Source organism: Azolla caroliniana, unplaced genomic scaffold, assembly GCF_043228905.1.
Source record: "Azolla caroliniana isolate FFs.n. ecotype wild unplaced genomic scaffold, voAzoCaro1.0.p SCAF_3, whole genome shotgun sequence".
Taxonomy (NCBI): domain Eukaryota; kingdom Viridiplantae; phylum Streptophyta; class Polypodiopsida; order Salviniales; family Salviniaceae; genus Azolla; species Azolla caroliniana.
The window spans coordinates 21,115,546-21,137,919 of NW_028230438.1; the positions used below are offsets into that span (position 1 = coordinate 21,115,546).

A 22,374-nucleotide genomic window follows, 5' to 3' on the forward strand; every position below is an offset into this window, starting at 1 on the left:
ACATCCGTCTAGGCTCTCTCTCTCTCTCTCTCTCTCTCTCTCTCTCTCTCTCTCTTTCAATTAATTCTATTGAGAACAACCTACATATACACAATTGGGCACTTGATCGGCCCTGTTGTCAACAATGTCTCCTTTGCCCTGGCTTGGCATACATCATGCCTATGCATGACACTGTCATCACGATTAACATGTCCTCATTAGGCCTGCTGATGATATAGAGATCATGGGTTAAACAAACATGGGCTCAATGACAAGCACACGCATGTCCTTTGGCCTATTGGCAATATAACGACATTAATATACCTGGCTTAATCACATGCACAAAGTTTGGCATTGTCGTGGCCTCCTTTTTCACTATCTCACCAAGCCAAGTAATGACATAGACACATTGGCATTAACATGACCTCCATTCTAACAATCGACAACGGTTCGGTTTGAGAGGGTCCAGACTAAACCGGTTTGGAACTGAACCATATAATTTTTTTGAAACCAGAACCAAACCGAACTGAATCGTTAAACATTTTTCAAATCGTTAAACCATTAAACCGTAAAAACCGCGGTTTCGTGGTTCAGTTTCGGTTTTCAAACTAAATGTTTGTCCTACAAAATACTTTTGAGGTGTTTTGATGTCTTTGTAATCAATCCAAAGCATTGGAGATCAACACAATATCATCAATACATAGTGATAATAGTTATACATGCTAGGCATGCCTCAACATTGCTAAATCTCTCTATGTAATGTGATACCTCACCTATATAGAGAGTCAAGACCAATGAGACTGGATGATATTGGCATCCTTATTTTACTCCAATGGCATTAGCTGCAACCTCTGACAACCCACTGAGAGACCACACTTTTATTGACATAGGCTCATATAATGAGTAAATTCCGCATTCCATATCTATAGGGACACGAAGGGCTTCTAGTTGCCACATGAGTTGAGTGCATGCCACAATGTCGAAGTGTTTTGGGTTGGTTTTTCACTTCCGAGTTGTGAGTAGTAATTTATGCTGCTCCTAGAACTATTGTTGGCAAATGTTATTGCCATGTGATTTCCAACTTGTAGAATTGTTATTAATAAATAATAATACCAACAGCATTTCGAGGGCCTATAACTATGATTTGTAATTGCTGCCACTAAACGAACTTCCAATAACAGCTGTGTTAAGTAAAAGCTCCAAAAAATAATCATGAATTCACAACATGGAGATAAAGTAACTCCAAAGGACGTTGTACATTTGCAATCACAGATATTATCAAGAAGGAGAGGATGATTACGGATACCAATATTGCCCAAAACAAACTCAAGTTAAATTGAGGCATTATCATCTTAAGCAGATTGACCAAGATCTCTCAAGAATATGGGAGAGATGTTTTCAGAAGCAAACTGATTGAAAAGTGTGGATGATTAGTATACCTCGGGTGATGTTAGAATACCTTTACCTCATAGCCCTAAATAAAAATTTGAAACAAGCACCACGAATTCTCTCTCCCCCTAATGTATTCTTTCATGCCAAATTTATTGATGAACTTTTTACAAGTTTCCTTCAATGCAAAGGAAATCATAGTACATTACAACAACATTACAAGAGAAGGACCACCTTGAAGCTATTTGCCAGTTGAAGGAGATTTTCTGTAAGTCCCAACAGTCTAACTTGCAATCATATAATGTTTTATTAACAACGCCCATAAGTTGAGCAAGTCAATGGTGAAAGTTCTCTTGCACATACGAAAAGATTGTTCCCTGGAAGGCAAATAACATAAAATTTGCCACTCTTGTAAAATCTACAAATATGTATGACTCATAATTTGATATGGCATCTGAACGAATGAATATAGTGACAACCATATCAGTCTTTAACACATATTCAAAGTTATGAGGGGATAATTTCAATTTTGCATAGAAAAGAAAATCAGTTAGAGAGCTTGCTCACTTTACTGTATTCTCATAGTTGGACTATGACTGCAGTCTTGGTAAAGCAAGAAGTAACATCTAAGTCATTACCAAGTCTCATTCTCGACATTCTTTTCCATGTCCCCCCCGAAGAAGAGAAGTCACAAACAGTAACGAAGTCCAAAACTTGGCCAAAAATCTTGAACATTTCAACTCCATAGATCTTGTTACCCTCAGCTACAGACACTGCATTCCAATCCAAAGGAGCATCAGGATGTTTTTGCATTAAAATCCAACTTTGCAAAGTTGAATTATATTCCCAAAGCATTCGTGTGGCTGCTTCCACATCATTTCTTTGAGAGATATTATTGCATCTTTGTTGTTCACGTGACCCCCATGCAACTGCGAGCAATATGAGCTTTCCCTTACAACACACAAGCTTAGGAACATACTCATGTAAGCGTGTGATAGTGTTAGATATTTGTATGCTACTCCATGAATTGTGCTTAAAATCATAGGCAGCTAGCTTATCAGTCTCGGAATAAGCATAGAAAACTCCATTGCATACAACCCCTGCACAAGTAACACCATGATCTACGGGTAATTTAGCGATTTCCCTCCATGTATCCGATATTGAGTCATATATCTCTGCAGAGAATAACGGTTGTTTCCAAATCCCTTGGCCTCCAACCACAATCAATCCATAGCTCTTTATCTGTAACATCTCGGATGTATCTTGTCCATGGGATTTTCCACCTCTTGTTTCGATGTTTAAAGTCCCTGAATTGTTTTCATCATTACACCATTTGACTCCACAACTATGGGAAAGATTGTTCAAGCACTTAGAATGACATTCTAATCCTTCGACTGTATCTTCCCATTGAAGGCTTTCTAGCTTTAGACTTGAGCTTACAATCTCTCCATCTCTGACCTCAAAAACTGAAGCTATTGGCATAGCCCTAGCTATCCCCATAGAACAGCATTTTTTCCATGAGGACGTGAAGGGACTATAAGCTAGAACCCCTCTATGGGTCTTTATGCTATTTTTTTCATGTTTATCATCACCATCGGGCAAGCTAGAGCAACCACCAAGGATGTAAACTGAGTTGTCAAGAGAAACGACTGAGAACAAAAAACGCCCCTTGAGCATATTTGCTTGGGTCGAATGCCATTCATTGACGGAAGTATCTAGGGCATGGATTTCTCCATTAGAGACACCCCCCCTCGAGAAACCGAAAAGGAAAAGCCACGGTTTGTTCGATCGGAGCTTTTCTCTAGTAGCCTGCAAGTGAGAGGACATAGTGAGATCTCTCCACTTTCGGCAAACCATACGAGCTCTTGCTAGAGTGCTGAATGATGCCCTTGCAAGACACATCTCAATCACATCATCAGGCAATCCTTGCATTTGCGAGTATATGTGAGATCTTTCTTCTTCACTATGAGATTTCTCCATTTCTCCATTTCTTATTTGATCCACAATGCCATTCCAGAAACAACCACATTGTTTTCTTCCCTTGAACCCCACCAAATTTTCTATGTTTCCTCTATTCCTATCAAAGTCAATAACCTCTTCTTTACCATCTTTTGGCAAACATTTTCTTTGTTCATCACTCCATGAAAGCTCAACCATTCTTCTTCTGATGTTGTGTGATGAGATAATGATATCATTCACAAAGACACCGCATTTCTGGCATCTACGTGGTAAACAATCACATTTCTGGTATGTAGATGGTATTTCATAAGCTAAGCAACCACATTTCTGGCATTCAAATATTCCTTCGTTAACGATGAAACCAGATTTCTGGTATCCTGATGCTATTTCCTTCAAATAATAACTACATTTCTGACATCTAGATGGCACTTTACTCACAAAGATGTGACATTCCTGGCATCCAGATGTTGCCTCATTCACAAAGAAACCGCAAGTGTGGCATCTGGATGGTGTTATTTCGTTAAGAAAACCATTGCCATTGTAGCATCCAGATGGTGGTACTTTATTCACAAAACCACCACAATGGTGGTATCCAGAGGGTGGTATTTCATTCACAATGCAACGGCAATTGTGGCATAGAAATGATGATATTTCATTCGGAAAACTACCACAGGCGTGGCATCCCGATGGAGGGATTTCATGTACAAAATCACTACAATTGTCGCATCCAGATGATTCTTCCTTCACAGGTGCTACTTCATTCACAAGGCAACCACAATTGTGGCGTCTAATGGCTACTTCATTCACAAGGACGCCGTCTTTCCTGCATCTTGATGATGTTTTATTCACGAAACAATCACGATTGTGGCATCTCGGTGCATCTTCACTTATACAGATGCCACAATTCTGGCATTTATGAGGTACTTCATTCATAAAGAAACCACATTTCTTGCATCTAAATGATACTTCATCTTGTGAAATCTTCATTCCTTCTGCGTGATGAGAGATATCATGCATTCTAACAAGCTCTCTTCTATTCACTTCTGTGCATATGGGGGCATTATCCATTTCTTTATCTTTTTTAATAGAAATAGAAAAATCATCTCTTCTCTCGTTTCTCCTTGCAGAAGTTTGTCGCTGTAGAATATTTCCAAAGCACCCTGAGCTATGGAAAGCATGGACATATTCATCATCAGAAGTGGTATGCACATAGAATCCATGGAGAGCTTCATCGGCCTGCAAAGGAGAAGAGCTTCCTTCACCCGTGCAGACATGAGGCTTATGGCATCGGCTCCTCAGTTTGGAAGAAAACGATCGAATAAGCTTGGAAGGAAGGTGGGAAAGAGAAGAATTAGAGGAAGGAGGAAGGAGGGGCTTCTCACTATTCTGCTGCAGAGACAAGGGATGAGAATTGGGGGGAGCCATTGCACTCCTTCGTTCAGGAGGAAGACAACCTTCTTCGTCTCCTTCTTCTTCTTCTTCTTCTCCTCCTTCTGGTTCTGGTGCTGCTGTTGTTCCTGTGCAGGGAATGGGCCTGTGCGTGGGCAAGAAGATGAGGAAGAGAAAGAACAGAGGCAGCCATGGAAGCTTCGCATGAAAAGCAGAGACAGAGAGAGTAACTACTAAACATTATTATTATTATTATTAATTATTAATTAATTAATAATAATAATATTATTATTATTATTATTATTTATTTAATAATAATAATTATTATTATTAATTGTTATTATGATTATTATTGTTATGAAGTTAACTAAAACTCAACCAACACCACCAACTAACTCCTTTCTACTATCATTCCCATCCATCCTATATATATATAGGCAGGCACTAACTTTGGATGTATGTATGTATTGCTATGGATGGGGGTGTGCCTCTATGGATGGCTCGGCTCCTTCCACACGTCTCGGCTTGAGCTCTCTCTGTCTTTGCCCTGTATGTTTTCCATTTTGTGCCCATGTCTGGGTTTGACCTAGCTTACACTACTAATAACTATATATTGCTAAGGGGGGGGGTGTGCCTGCCTCCATCCATGGATGGCTCAGCTCCTTTCGGGTCTCGACCTGAGGTTTCTTCTATTTGTGCCTATATGTTTTCCATTTTGCGCCCATGTCTAAGTTCGTCTTAACTTACACTACTAATAACTATGCATTGCTATGGGGATGTGCCTCCATGGATGGCTCGGCTCCTTTCGGGTCTCGGCCCGAGGTCTCTCTGTCTGTGCCCGTATGTTTTCCATTTTGTGCACGTGTCTGTGTTCGTCCTAACTTACACTACTAACTATGTATTGCTATGGGGGTGTCCCTCCATGGCTCGGCTCCTTTTGGGTCTCGGCCCAAGGCCACTTGTCTGGGTTTGTCCTAGCTTACACTAAATATTGGACAAACCTTTATAACAGTGCACCAAATTCCTATACTTGTTAGGGTTTCGAAACCTATAAATTCTCGCATCCACATTTATTTTGTTAAGTTCATTAGAGAGAATTGTAATATTTTTTTATCATATTCATATCATAAGAAAATGTATTAAGTTAGAATTTTCGAGCCATATAACGTCTCGTTCATTATGTGTAAAGGCAATGCTTTCACATTATGCTTTTCGAATATAGTGTATTGTTTCTTTTTGTGAATCATGTCATCAAAACGAGGATCTATTCATTGAAGCCAATGTGGTCATTACATTTGCATTTAGATATTTTCAAAAGGTAAAAAGAGACACACGTACCTATGGAATATGTTAGTGGTTTCGCCCATTACAAAGCAAAGTTTGGAACAACATCTATGATAGTGGACCACAAGCCAAATGAATATCCACCAAATATTTCTTGGATGAATAAAGACTATATTAACCAACCGTAGAATGTTTATATAGGTTTTAATGGGATTTGGTGAATTAGAAAATTTGATATAAGTTTGAGTTGAAACAATCTTATCTCATCTATAAAATTTCCAAGAAACGGACAATTTATTGCATTATGTAAAATTATGTTCTCTATGTTAGGTAGCAAGTAGAATTAGAAATTACATGTTAAATCATGATGTTAAAGAGACATCTTTCCAAACCATATAAGAAGAGATTCTCAACGTCTTTGATGAATTGTTGCTAACAAATTTACAAAGCCGCTCGAGTTAAAATTGACCTTACTTTAAAAAAGAAAAAGACAAAGAAAGATACACCTTAGTATATTACTTGAGAAATGTACATATAGAAAATAGAAGGAGACATTTAATCTCACCTCTCTTGTGATACAAAGGCTAATACCAACATCTGATCAAACTCATGATATCATGTAAGAAACAAGTGGAGCACAAACTACAAGCTATGCAACAAAAAAGAATGTATGGCATAATTCCACCTCAGACTAGAAGTTGTCTCTGAAATAAGTGAAGCCCTTGCCATCGTTTCTTAAAATTGACCTTACTTTTGTAGTTGTGGTCATAAGTTTAGTTCGAGATTATTGAGTTTGAATTCTAGTATAGCGATCATTTCAACCAAAAACATGACCTTGCAACACTGACATTCAAGTCACGGTTGTGAATTCAAAGCTTGAGCTTGCACTTGATGCGTGCTCATCATAAAAACTCTTCGTAGTTAGTTAGAGATCATGGAAACTAACCTTTTACTCCAAAGGGATGGATTTTCAACTTTGACATTGAAATGTTTTCACAACAAGCGTGAAAAAATAAAATAATAAAGCTCTTCGAAAATGAGGTGTAATAATGCAAATATATTTCATGTTTTCATGTTATAAATATTCACAACTATTAGAAACTCACAACCATTGCCATTAGACTTGAATACTCATACATAATTTCTACATCCTCATGAGTAGGAAATATTCCAAGTATATAAGAAATCATGTATCTACAAAATATGATCACACGTCCATATCAATGTGTAACAACTTCGGAAAAAATGGCATGTACATATACACACCCCTTAAAATGGAATTCCAATTTTCGTATGTGCACTCACCAAGGCCAAATTGAATCTCAAATAAGCGATATAATTATCCGAAGAAATTTCAAACGGACATTGGAAGTGTCAATGCACCTCATTGATTTAGCTTCTAGAATCGCATACCTTTACATGTTTGTTGGATTTCAAACACAAGCTTGAAGCATCCATGGTGCCAATAATAACTCATGCGTAGTCCATTTGGTGTTATCTCTTGTAAAGTGTGCAAAAGTCTAAAATTACTCTAGGAGATAGGTTCATGACATGATCTAGTGTATCATTAAGTTTGTCTTCTGACCAAATATTTTTGCCTTCTTTTACTTTTCAATTTAGCTTCACCGTCACTTAGCCTCCTCTCATTGTCATTCGTATTACAGGTTGTGCCCCAGTGGTAAGGTAATATTTTACTATTGGATAGAGACAAGAAGTTCAAGTGTGCCCTCGCACACACAAAATGTAGGATTTGGTTACGTTGAATATTCATGCCTAGCAATCATGTTCTAATGACTTAACAAGAATCTAATCTAGTTTCCTAAAGAAGCATTATTTTCCTTAATGAAATGCAATCTTAAAGCCAACAAGTATTGTATTTCATTCTAATGACCAAAGTATTTATATGTTACATTAATGAAATTGTTGAAGAATAAAAGCTTACAAGTGTAACTAAAATGTATGTATATTTGAAGCTCCAAGTATGTTCCGCATTTCTCTATATTTAATCCCATAATTTCTTTCATAGGGGATACATATTACCTTCTCCATATGTGAAGTCTCATGATAAGATGTTGTACACAAATGACATGTTCTTGCAAAGTAGGCTAGACCTTTCCCTTTTTTCTCAATGATGTACCAATAGTGTAAAACTTCTTACCATTTGATATTCAAAAAGATATAGTGCATGAAACAAGGAAACTTCATGTCATGTGACAATGTATTACTCCGAAAACTTTACAATTGTTGTATTATATTACATGTGGCGAATGTAGTCGTACATTTTTAGAATCAATTGTCCTTTTTCGTTACATGTCGCAACTTATTGAGTCCATCATGTGGAGGTATTTCTTTTAGTAGACAACCATCCGACCTTATGTTGATGTCATTATATATGGCAATGCTGAAAAGTCAAAGTTTTCTAGAGTGAATTGCTAGTACACATGATCTCAAACTAAAAGCACGAAGGGTTTTACGTTGAATATCCCATTGTTGGAGACTTGAACCAACAAATTTAGTATGAACTTAAACTAGTATTATGAGGACTTGTTGGAGTCTCGAATAACCCCTAACATGAACGTTGGAACCTCACACAATTATGCTTATGTATTTAAATATTAGAATTCATTAAAGCAACATTGGAAGAATAAACTATGATACATAAATTTGATGCTTCCACATTGTGATTGAGCACGTAATGTCTTGTTCGAAAATGGGATTTACTTTACTCTCAATGCATTTTTGTAAACTCATTACTGATATGTAAACCCATTCTATAGAGATCAAATATGAACTCAAGTACACCCATAGAATTGAGGGTGGGTTCCATTCAAGTTATGTCATCAACAGATAAGGATTCATTTGGACTAAAACACATGCTATTCAAACCACCTAAAACACATATCCCCAATTAGGATGCTACAAATGTGGCCTCAATTGGATGTGCCCCTAATCAAGGTATATCAAGAAGACCAAGAATCCAAAATTTGTAAAACTAAGCTTGGAGATTAGCAAATTGAGAGGGTCATTTCTTGAAAAAAAAATCATCTTTAGGTTTGATCAACTAGTTAATTAGTAATCAAAGTTCTTGGCGAGGAACTAAAAAACAATAATGTTATAGATTGTGTTGTTTGAACAATGATCGAATCAGAATTGTTGACATTTCAAAATTCTCAAATGGAGTATTTATGATCTCATTTTCATTCTTAATGTTTGTAATTTTGTGCATCTTTAATCAAAGTATCACACACACCAGTTCAACTTTAAAGATGAAAAATCAAATGACGAAACAAATGCCATTGCAAAAAGCTTAATTGCACTTCAAGCATTTGAATGTTCAATTCACATAACGCTTTGCAATTCTCATTCATATATCTTTATTGTTTGAACTATCAATGGTCAAATGTGCTGACCAAAGTAAATTTTGATTGACCTCAATTTATCCAAGGGCAAAGGAATCCAATTGAAACCTTAATGAATGATACTCATTTGTTGAATTGTTCATTCAGAACTATATATACAATCTAGAGTCTAGAGTAATAGTAGGCTTGATTATGCAAGTTTCCCTAATTTATATTCAAAGGATTTATTACCAAGGTTGTGAAACTCCAAACCAACTTTTAGACATTACACAACCATATTTATCAGCCTATCTAAAAAATTATGTGTGAAGATTTTATTTTCTATATTTTAGAAGGATATCATGATTAAGTTTGTGATCATTCCAACGGTAATCTAAAATTTCATTTAGATGAACACACCAAGAGTGTCCACAATGTACAAACACAAACACATTACGTATGCTATAAAAGTAAGCATGAGAAGATTCATATTTTGTACTAATAGAAGCTTATTATATTGACTTTATAATTTTAAAAGTTTTGATCTATCTCTCTCTTATAAACTTCTTTCACAATCACACAAAACATGCCAATGTAATAGTTATTTTGTGAGTTTTGCTTCTTTGTTTGAGATCATTGATGTATTTTGGTATCATATGATTCCAACTTTCCAAGTACACGCGAAAGTCACATAAAATTACAATGGTCTAGAACTATTATGATTAGGGTTTAGGGTTTATTACCAATATCTTTGGACAAATTCAATTTGTTGATGCTACAACCTAATAGTCTTTGAAACATTAATCAAACTAGTTGACAAAAAATTTGGGCAAATTCAATTCACCAACCTACTAGGCTCAATTATATTATCCAAACCTATTCAGAAACATTCTAACATTTAAGATGGATTCACATCATGCAAGTCTCTCATAACACTCGTGCACATTGCAAATAAAGAAGTATCACTTTACCTAATTGTTCTTAAACTAACCCAAGTCATGGAGAAGTGGACTATTACAATCAACACAATGTACGCACGAATTGGAACCTACTTTAGTACGGAGCAAGAGAATTTTCTTGGAATTGTAATTGATGTCCTACAACATAATTCTCCCTTCACACTAAAGGGAACACCTAGAAGGTTGAGCTCATATGTGTATGCATTATTCACACATCGACATGGTGCTTCAAAGTATGAATATCCCTTCTTAGGAAGGAGACACACATTAAGATAACTTTTGTAGTTAGGTACTATGGGTCTCACTATTGGCCTATCTATGGACACTAAAAATGTCTATCTATCTATCTATCTATACATCCCTTTAGATTGACAACTTGACAAGGCATAAAAACGTTTTTTGCTATACAAACAATGATTGCTTTAACTTGTTATGGACATACACATCCTTTGATAATATGTTCTCATAGGTGCACCAAGTTTCTAGCCATTGTATTGTTGCTTACATCCTCAAGGCCATCCAAATACCTAATATATTTAGACACAATGGATGCATTAATGCACGAGTCAATAGCATATTGCACGATATGAATAGTTCAATGCCAAAGCAATACTAGCATATTAATAACGTTGCCTCCTTGAAACACTCTAGTACGTTTTATTATCACACACAAGGATGGATCATTCTATCATGAGGGCTTAAAGGATGGTTTTGGTGCCTATTCAAGTCATAAACTGAATAATCTTCATATAATAAGTGCAGTTTGATCTCCTATCATGTCATCCTGAATGTCTGAAAAGACAAGTCCCTAGACCTGTTTGATTCAAGTCTAACAATGCAAGCAATTTAATAAGAATATAATCTGCTTCCAGAACCCAATTCGGCCAATTCATTAATCAGACAAATAAAGAAAAGTATTGGCCAATCCACTAATCTGAGAATACATTATGCATCCTACGAATATCTTATGAGGAATATAAATTGTTCACATAAGCAATGAGAAAAAGTGTAATATAAAGGCAACATTTTTACATTATCATGAATAAAAAATAGCATTCTCATCATTATACAAAAACAAGCTTTTTAAGCAAAAGCATAATCACAAATTACAATAACAGCTGCATTTAAAAATATAGAGTGATAAAGACTTCAAACAGCATGCCTCACTCAGATCAAGGTATTATATTCTGAAGGTGATGAAGCTATAAAGTATAGTTAGTAATTTCACCTCTGGTCTTTTTGGAAGGCATTGACATGCCATCACTGATGATTAATGTTGTTGCCTTCTCATTTATTACAATCTAAAAGCATTCAAAATATTACATATAAGCATAGCACATCCGACAGCCCTGCACCACAAGCCGCATGCACAGTTTAACATATTTGCTTGTACTGTCAATTGCAATACACGCGGTAATACGCCCTATAACTCACATCTTCGCCGGCCATGTTGAGACACCGATGAAACTGCGATATGAGCCTTGGGCAAATAGATGCATCTTTTACATTTGGAACGTCTTCAGATCGAACCAAAAGATTATACCAGATTTTTAGTACAATAGCACCTTTGCAAAAAGACTGAATATCTAGAAACGCATGATAATCCCTCTCTATTTTCTTTCTTAGTCAGGCTCCGGGGTGCCACCGGTGAAAGAAAGCTCATGAAGCTCATTCAAAACCCATTCTTCTCCTGTATGACCACCAAGTACTACTGCTCTTGTTCCACCCACAACACATGTACTATGTCCCCATGCGAATTTTGGCTTTTGACCAGGAACATCAAGTATTCTCCAAGTGGGTTTTTCATCGCTCGGGTCAATCATAAACAACTCTGAAGCTGAATGCAACCCAGCTATGGAGCCACCGAAAACTATAACTCTTCCTCCTGGCAATGCAACATCAACATGATCAAGCCTCGGTGGAGGAACTGTTCCTCCAGGAGTAGAGCCCCCTGGCATCGAACTACCAGTTACATATCGCCATTTTGGTTCTTTCTCATTCAAATCAATTTTAAACACGTCACTTGATCTAAGTTTCAAGGGTCCACTCTTTGCCAAACCACCAAACATCACGATCTTTTTATTCCCATAAACTGATAAAGTGTGACCTAGCCTCGAGGGAGGACTATATGCAACTGTGACTTCTTGCCACATTGGCTTCTCTGTCATCAAATCTAGTAGAAAGGTATCACTCAAAAGGACACCGGAGTCAGCACATCCACCAGATACAACAAGAGTTGTGCCATCAAGGGTGCACGAACTGTGCCATGACCTTGGAAGTGGTGGTGCGGCACTGGTTACTTCACGCCAAGTTGGTAATGGTTCGTCTAAGTTGAGAACAAACACATCATTTAACAGGCCAGCCTTTCCACATCCACCAAAGACCACTAACGAAGACCCATCCAAGCATGAAAGAGTATGGCCCCATCGGCCTGGCGGAGGAGAACTTACTTGTACATTTCTCCACTCAGGATCTGATACACTTAGATCCAACACAAATGTGTCATTCATAGGTTGCATATTCACACCCTCTCCTCCAAAGAGAACTACTTTACTACCAACTGCACAAGCACTAAAATTACATCGAGATGGTTCGACAGAACCACCCACAGTACGTTTCTTCCATTCAGACACTTCAAGCGTTGTTAACTCCCTTGCAAGTCTGCCCCACCCTTGTTTAGTCGTATCTGGCATACTTTCCAATAGAGCAGTTGTTTCCTTGCCCCAAGCATTCTGACAAACAAGCTTCCAGAGATCATCATTCTTTGTTAGCCTATACATTCGCCTACAAACCATGCCAAAGGAAGCAACATCTCGTGGAGGCAATTGAGCCAAAATGCTTATGACTAAAACCTCATCAGTTAAACGAAGAAGGTCACATCCTTCTGTTCCAGAAGGGCATGGTAAATATCTTGACTCCTCTGATATATTCAATTTTCGCCTATGAGACCTTACTCTCCATGGAGGTCCTGGTAAGGGGCCTAATTCAATTTTGGCTTCTGTGAATGACTGGATGCCAATGATATGCGTCATCGCACCATCATCTCCAAAAATAGGTGTCAAGCATAGCGAATTCATTAATGGAGTTCCATCCTTTCTGAAATTCAAGATTTCCCCGCGAAATTCTAATCCTTCGTTTATACATCTCCTCATTTCAGATACAACTACAGGATCCACTGACGGATGCCGCCTCTGAGCGAATGCACCTCTGTACTGCAAAAAACGACTGTAAAACCAGAAAGGAGCAATCACACCAAGTTAGCAAAATTAAAGGGAGAACATAAGAAACTAAAATTAAAACAAATCATTCAGAAAGAACCAAGCACACCTAACTAGCCACTTAAAAGGGACAGTATAGGAAATAAAAGCTGAAATAAAACAGAAAAATGACAACAATAAATCTTGAAGGAAGCCATGAGGAGAAACAATTTAGGCATGCCACTCCTGAGCAAAAACTGCAAAACTAAGACAGATGGCCACATATCCGTATAAAGTTCATTAATTCCCATTCAACTAGGCACCCTTATTATGGAAGATACATACACATTATTCTAAAGAGATACCTGTAGAATTTTTGAGATAATTTCACATTGGGTGCTTATTTGAAATGAAGGTCTCCTTGGCCAATCTCTCTTAGCATAACTCATAGCATTCTAGTCTCACTATCAATATTTTATCAGATCTCAAACCTTATTTGGTCTTTTGAAGACCTTCGCATAACATTTCATTTGTACATCTTTTTATCTCTAGAAAAAAGTCAGCATCATTGGTCTCTGTATTAAATTAGCTTGTAGGATTGTCCAAAGCCTTCTGTAATGACACAACAATATGTAAACCTTATTTCATAAACAGTACAGCAAACTTAGTGTTCCACTGTTTCCAAATTTCGATTACGTTATATCTTTGCCTACATATCCACCTGTCTCGATTTCTAGGTAATGTGAACTGAGGCTAATCCATGTCCATTTATCAACCCCTATGATAATATTGGTTCAGATCACTCTAATCCTTTTCATTTTGGTCATGTCTAAGCATAGGTGACCTAAGCTTAATTAGAACAGACTGGTGCATTCATTTAAATGAGATGTGATTCAAGCTATTTAACTGTTTTGGAAGAACATTATCAGAAATTTGTGAGCACACTGGTGCCAATCTTAGAACCTTTGCTTTTGGAGCTCCGAATTCATGGGATACTAGTCATTGATCGGAACTTTATCACAATCCCAATTAAAGGTATTCACAACTGTGTCTGGATTATACCATGCTGGAAATCATCTAAACAAAATATATATCTCTCCAGGTATGTGCATTATGAAGGCTTGTCCCCAAGTTTCCTTTCTGTACACAGACATGCTAGTCACTACTTCTAACAACCCATTGAGAGCACACATTGACACTTATTCATGTATTGCATAGATCCCTAACTACATATCTATTGAGAATCTGAGCCTCTCTAATCTCTACATGAACCTAGCAACTGATATTATGCCAACAATTTCTCCTCTTATGGTTTCTTTCCACCTTAAGTGTCTTTTCAAATACTTTAAAAGATGCTGAAAAGCATATGAGCGTATTGAAAAACTAATGTATGAAAAGTAAGTTTAGTGTCAATAGCTCCAAAGCAAAGGTTATACTTGTGAAGCCTCAAAATAAGACAAACCATCATTGTGTACAATAATTAGCCTCTTGAAACTATAGAAAGCTTCAAATATCTCGGACTTGACATCCCTTCCAATCATAAATGGAATGAACGTGTTACCCATCACTTAGAAGCAAGAAAAATGGCTTACTAAGCATTAGGGAATATAAGCAATGGTGGAGAAATTAAATGATGGGTTCTCAAGGGTGATACCAATGCTTCTCTAAGAATTGTTGCATCCCTAAGTATACTTAGAAAGAGTTTCAAAATGTCCAAATGGGCATTCTCATGAAGTTTCTTCACGTCAAGCTAAAAAACGTCAGATGTGCTCCTACTACTTGAGACCGGAGCACTTCTCATTGAGATCATTGCCATGGAAAGGGGTTTTCAGTACATTCTTAAGGTTAAAAAAAATCTCACATTAACGTCCTAGTATCACATGGGAAGCAGGTAAAAATATTTAAAAGACACACAAAAGCAAAAATTTCAGTTCCAAAGTGATGCAAAACATGAGGGATGATTAAGAAAATAGGATGCATCAGATTTGTTTAATCAGATTCCTTGATGAAATTGAGGCTTTTCAATCATTGTCAATCTTGCCCACTCCCTACACACATTCCTCTCACAATCACAATCTTCACTCTCAATTGCAACGGTTATTAATAAAATTCATGAACACCAAGATTCGCAACTCAATTCCACACATTATGTCAAAATGATTTACTTTTGTCCCATAGGCCATATATGAGCTCCGAGGATGATGATAATAAAATCTATCTACCTAAGTATAAAAGACAGGAGTACAGGTTACATGCATAGAAACGAAAGCAATTTTCCTTTCAAAAGAGAAAGCCAAAATAAATAATGAGGTTTTGCAAGTTTGGCTAAGTGGAATTTAAGCATGAATGTGATAGAAGAATAAGTATTTTTACACTACAAGATGGAAAAAGAGTGTCCTTTTGAACAAGGGAATTGAAATAATGGAAGACTCTTTGTCTTTAGTTGGAAGGATAGCAAGTCAAGTTCTTTTGTTATTTCTGATGTTTCCAGTCAAGTTTTTTCTAGCATAATGTTTGTAACATTCAGTTTCACCAAATCTAGCTTTATTCCCAATCTTGGCACTTGATCTTTTCAAGTACATGCAGTATTGATTGAGACTATACAACGCCATGATAGTCCATTGTGATCGTAAAATGTCTAACACACTATGTCAAGGACAAACATTTGAAATATATTGCAAATAGCTAGTGTTTTATATATGTATTTGTAGTTACACATTAAACTTTTAAAATCTATTAAACCTTTAAAATACGCATTTGAAGTTACAGATATATTATTTACTGGGATTACCAAACACTGAAACCCTTATATTATTCAGATCAAGTATTAAAAAGATATGTATATCACAATTCATCAAGACAAAAAAAATCATCTAGATTGGCAGAGGTAACTTGGATCAAGCACCTAAAACTAAATGACAAAGAGAGATGAGAAAGAAAGAAAGTAATACGAATATCCTCCAAATGCATAGCTTGACCTATAGGGTAAAAATAATACATCCAAGCTAAATTGTTTATATCAGTGATGATGATACACTATGAGGGTTCAAGAGTTAATCACCCCTCCAAAGATGATGAAACTTCCAAATCTGACGAAAAATAGAGAGTTTTGTAGTTTGGTAATTCCCTTTTTCTTCAAACCCTTTTACCTCTTCACATCTCTACCTAAAAAATCTCTTACAATACTAGTGTTCCTTACTATCAACTCTTACGAATGTCTAAAAAGGAAATGTCTTAACATTTCTTCATCTCTATTGGAGACTATAGGTCTCAGTAGGTTGAGCTAAATTTGGATCCTAAATCAATTTCTAGGCATACCTTTTGCTGAGATATGTGTTGTGAAGGTTTTCACCTTGAGTGACATCTTGCCTTAAGCTCAAGGCCCGCCAGGTATGTGTGTGCATACAATTATGTGACTACTTCAGGTACATAATCGCCCCACCAAGTCAATCATAGGTACATAAGTGGGATTCTCCAGCATAATATTTCAAATGGGTTACAATAGATCAGTAAATAGTATCTATTGTTCACACAGGCCACATCCATCTTGATGATGGAATTGTCACCGTTGTTATTAGCAAATCTAGCCCATTATCACCAGACGCTGAAGGCTTTGTTCTTTTGCTTCAGAGATCTCTTGACCTTGGAATGACCCATGCTGGAGAAGGTCTAAGTCCATCGAAGCTCATATCTTAAGATGTTTACAACAGTTTATTATAAAATTACTTTGGTTTGTTCTCTGTGAGACAATTATTTCTGACATCATTTCCCACTCAAACTCTGACCATTTTGGTCTCTTAAGAGACATTAATTCTTTCTTCCTTTCTTAGATTACAATAAGAAATGCTGATAGAGGCATGAATCTTCGGGTCCAAAATAAGAAGAGTGCCGATAAAAATCAGTTCCTGTATAATAGATGTCCTCGGTAACATGCATACCAAACACTTATTAAGCATCCTAGAATCCTAGAGTACAATGTGATACTCAGCTAATCAGTCATCTAATATCTGCCTCTACATCCAATGACCATGGAAGCTGTAATTACAGAGCACAACAGTTGACAGTAGTAGTTATTAGCATGTATTTCCATCTCTTTGTATAAAAATATTATGTCATCTACTGTGTCGTATATACATTCAATTGTTACTAATCCTTATTTCCAGTGCATATCTTTTTTCTTGCAACATCAACTTGTAAAGCTCAAAGATTCAGCTTTCCAAAAGAAAAAGCTTAGCAATTCTACACACATTCTCAATATATATTCATGAAGGTCAATAGCACAATAAGTTATTCACTAGTGCTTGATTGATAAATATTTCACCTGTCATATTGAACAAATTTCAATAAAGCAGACCAGATTGAGCTATAGTTGAACAACATTTTACAATTGGCAGTTCATCATGATTGTCTATCCTCTGTTCATATTTCTTCAATTCAAGTAAAGCACAGTATATGTGCACTATAGTTAACAAATACTTGTAGAACTTTTGTAGTTACAAGAGGTTCATCAAGATGTTCAATGTTTCTCCTGTTGAAGGAGAGGAATGTAGATTGAACAATACCCATACAAGTGGTTCATGAAGATTATCATATACAATCTCTTAAAATTGTCCCTTCCTCACTTAAGAAATATTATTCATATCTAACACTGTACTACATAAGCTTAAATGCCACATTACAATCCATATACAGAAGAAAAGAAAAGAATCATTGCACATCATGAGAAAGAGACTTACGTTTCATGAAAAGTTTTCTGAGGTTTAAAATCCACTAATAAACTCAAAAAACACAAACAACAAAAAGTCGCTGTATAAATCATAAAAAGAAGCTTACCAGTTCCTTCCAAGGATTTCCTCAGCTTTATATCCAGTAATAAACTCAAATATTGTGTTGACATAGATGATGGGATGATCCGGCTCCAATGCATCGGTGACAATGAGTCCACAAGGGCTAGAATGAAGGAGCATTTCAAGGCGCCTACTAGGTTGCCCAGTCTCACAGCTAACTAGAGAAGATGAGGTGGCATTAGAAGACATGTCTTGTTTGAAAGAATCGGATTCTTCCATACCTCTGAGCCCTGATTCTGAGCTACTATCACTGTTATAGTCTGGGGTCAAATCATCCTCAATTCTGTTTGCCATATTACAACCTTTGGCTGGTTCCTCTCTGTACCAAACTACACCCTTGAACAAAGAAACTTGACTTTTGGTTTGTTTGCAAGTGGATGATTCCTCTCTGTACCAAACTACACCCTTGAACAGGGAAACTTGACTTTTGGTTTGCTTGCAAGTGGATGACTCTTTAGAGAGGTTTGCCTCAGTGACCAAAACTATACCTTCAAAACACAACTTGGCTTTTGCTTTGCTTTGCACTGGTTCCGCTATGTTGATTGCAAATGATTGACCCTTTCTTGGTTTGAATGAATTTATAACTTTGAGCAAAAGAACTTCATTCCACTTTCATTGCAAGACATTCATTCTTAAGCTATAGTCCTTTCTTTGAACAAAACTGAATCTGGAACAAAAACATAAATTTTGTTTGCTTTTGTGCCAAATGATTGCTAGTGTATAATCCCTTGAAAGAAACTGCTAAGGATTGGAAACTCAAAAAGACTGCAAGTTCTTCTAGTAGAATAATGGATTGGCGAAATACGATGACCTATTTCCTTATCCTGCTCACAGTGATAAATCTATAAGCTGTTTCTCTTTGAACAAAAGGCTACGTGGAGCAAAACTTTCACAACTTGAGTTTTGTTTTGCTAGCAAATACTATGTTAACCTGTTGAAAGGATTTTCTTCATGTAAAACCGATACAGATCGTTCTTCTGTGTATTCTTATATCTGCAGAGATCAGGTAAGATTTGTGGTTATCGATATCCCAATTTCAAGAATGAATCTGAATGGCGGGGAAATGGTGAAATATGGACGACTCACAGAAACGAGGTTACACGTGGGGGACAAGCCTAAGTTGTTTCTTCAAAGAAGAAGAAGGAGGAGGAGAAACGCATAAGAGAGAGAAGGTCCTTCAACGACCATGAAAAGAAGAAAACAAACTCATAGGACTGCGAAATCAGCCAAGCGGAGAATGAAGAAAAGTAAGCAGAAATACATGTTGGTACAATGAGGATAAAAGAAGGAAGGAAGGAGGAATACATGTTGATGATCATGATGGAGACGAAGAAGAAGAACATGATGAAGATGATGAATCATGATGGTGATGAAGAAGATGAACATGAATAAGAAGGAGAAGAAGACGATCACATACCTGTTGTATCTCGATGATGAAGACGAAGACGATTGATGCAGAGCCGAGGGAGCTTTTCGTCTGTGGTTAGTGAGATGAGAGAGAGAGCTATGGATATGGATCTCTTATCAGGAAGCCATGGCGCAGAGAAAGGGGGGAAAAGAAGAGGAGAGAGAGAGAGAGAGAGAGAGATGGGTTTAGGGCAAAAGATCAAAAGAAAAGAAAGACAGACAGAAGAACGGGGAAGGGGAAGGGGGAGAATAGAGGGAGGCACTTTTTGCTTTTTGCTTTTTGCTTTTCTGCTTTTCTCCATGTCACGCTTTTTCTTTTTGCTTGCACTTTTTCTGAGACGCACAAGAGAAAATATCTCCAATCCAATCCCCAATTTAACAAAACATACAAACACAAATACATATAGAGAGAAGGAATAAATACAACAAAAAAAAATGCACATTGAGAGAGAGAGATAGAGAGAGAAGCACTTTTTTCGGACTTTTTGTCCCCCTCATTTGTCCGCCCGATTGACCATCTTCACCTGCTTGCCACGCTATCGTTGATAGAGAGCAGTTTCGTTCTCGTTCGGCAAGCTCCATGTGCCCAATCATTATGCTCGTTACGAACAGGTGATATATATATTTAAGGTCCACGGGAGATGAATTGCAATCTATGAGTAAGAGAGAGAGAGAGAGAGAGAGAGAGAGAGAGAGAGAGAGAGAGAGATTAACATCTTCTAAGGCCAAAATTGGCCCATGAGACAATTGGTGTACAACAAAATTGGGTATTTATCCAATCATCAAAAGTAAGAGAGAGAGAGAGAGAAAGATATATTAACGTCTTCTAAGAGAGAGAGAGAACAACATTGTTCGAGCGATGAACGGGTACGTCATCATACGTAAGGAGTAACTTAACTCGTTACATGAAACAGTATTAGGTGGGCACTGGGGACAAAGCCCAAACCAAGACATGAATGACACATTCTCCTTGTTATCACCAACAACACATGATGATACAAATCCGTCATAATAGCACATGTGATGAATCATGATATGTTTTCTTGTAAAGAAGTTGGGTCCGAAAGGGAGCTAATAAAGAAGTTTAGAAACTATCAATGTGTCTTAAAACTATTCGAAGTTAAAATCCCGAGGATAAGACATTTGGATTAGATCTAAGCTTTAGCCTCATAGTACGCAATGGTTAAAAGTCAAAACCTTTTAATGTTATTCAAAGAGAGTTACTAAAATATCCCCTCATACATTGTGCGAACTTTCGGAATGTCAATTGATGGAGAAACAAAAATCATGTGTGTGTGAGCCGATATGGATGTAGCTTAGTTGTTAAGGTTGCCCAATGGAGACCAGGAGATCTTGGGTTGAACCCCTATATTCCAGAGTGGCATCTAGTAAACGAAGAGGATATGTATGAAGTAATAGAGAGGTGAGAAATTTGGGGTTTGAAAGAGAGAATAGAATTGATGTTTTATTGTCCACGATGATGTCAATGGGACCAAATCAACATATCGTCTTGTATGTCACTCCTTCCTAAGAAATGGAGTTACAAAGATAGAGGGTGAGGGAGACTTTAGAATTTGGCGATGCCAAATAGATATAGGGAATTCATTGAGAATCTAGAAATGGTAAGCAAAGAAATGGAGGAACTTGAGAGAGAGAAACTTTTAGTACCTAGAAACTAAGAGAAGAGTGAAGGGAGGGGGAAGACAACACCAGGACACAAAATGGTAATTTTGTAATTTCAATACAATTTGTTTTTTCTTAGAATTATTTGTACGTGGATTTCCTCCTGACCTATGTATTGTATTTGTATCGACAAAATATATGACAATTTGTCATAACAATTTTACTCTTACCTCAACCATGAATGCTTTACACATATCATTGCATTAAAACATATAGGTGGACACCATAAGGTGATGGACCATTTGACTGTGACAAGCTCTTATACACGTTCATTCCTTAGTATCACATCCAACTACTTTCTTCATCACATACACCCCTTTTGGGTTCATGGGATCTATAGGGCAATGAATGGCACACATCTTCTTGCAAGCATTGAAAGGGGCCTGCAAACATTTATTCTACCGCATGTCTTTACACTGCATATGAAACAAGAAAAGGAAGTTTAAATTTTGTGATGATAAACACATGTAGATGTATATATACAAGTTCTCGCTGAAACTACCTAGGTTGTATATGCATAAAAGGGTTAGGTAGCTACCCTTGTGCACTTATTTGTTCATTGTATGGAATGAACCACTTCAAGCATTCGTTGTGATGGTTTGATTGTATTCTCAAACGACAAACCCAATCCTCCTTTCTCCCTCTTTATCTATATTAATGTTTTTGTATGATAATATGAAATGGCTTGTGTTGTATGTACACATGACATCATAAGGTTATGTTGCAATTGCCCGTACATGCAAAACAAAACAAAAAAGGTACATACGTATGGTAACATCTGTAATATATATATATGGTACATATATACGGTAGCATTTGTAAAAACATTTATAGTTCAAGGTGTGGCGTAAATGTGTTTTATAACCTAAATGTCTAGTTGTAGTTGTCTCAATTGTTGTTGTTCATGGGTAGAGTCCACCCTCTCGACACATATAATAATATA

General features: G+C 36.9%; 2 protein-coding genes across 2 annotated transcripts; both read right to left on the bottom strand.

Annotated features, from left to right (window-relative positions):
* Positions 1–1,175: 1,175 nt before the first annotated feature.
* On the bottom strand, positions 1,176–4,859 carry LOC147866528 (uncharacterized). Its single transcript, XM_087316982.1, has one exon. The coding sequence runs from the start codon at positions 4,750–4,752 to the stop codon at positions 1,948–1,950; it is 2,805 nt and encodes a 934-aa protein (XP_087173108.1). The 5' UTR covers positions 4,753–4,859; the 3' UTR covers positions 1,176–1,947.
* A 6,452-nt stretch (positions 4,860–11,311) lies between these two features.
* LOC147866529 (adagio protein 1-like) lies at positions 11,312–18,881 on the bottom strand. Its single transcript, XM_087316983.1, has 3 exons — positions 18,802–18,881; positions 18,328–18,706; positions 11,312–13,522 (listed from the first exon to the last, which is right to left on the bottom strand). Exons 2-3 carry the CDS (start codon positions 18,633–18,635, stop codon positions 11,920–11,922), a joined length of 1,911 nt encoding a protein of 636 aa, XP_087173109.1. The 5' UTR covers positions 18,636–18,706; positions 18,802–18,881; the 3' UTR covers positions 11,312–11,919.
* Positions 18,882–22,374: the final 3,493 nt, after the last annotated feature.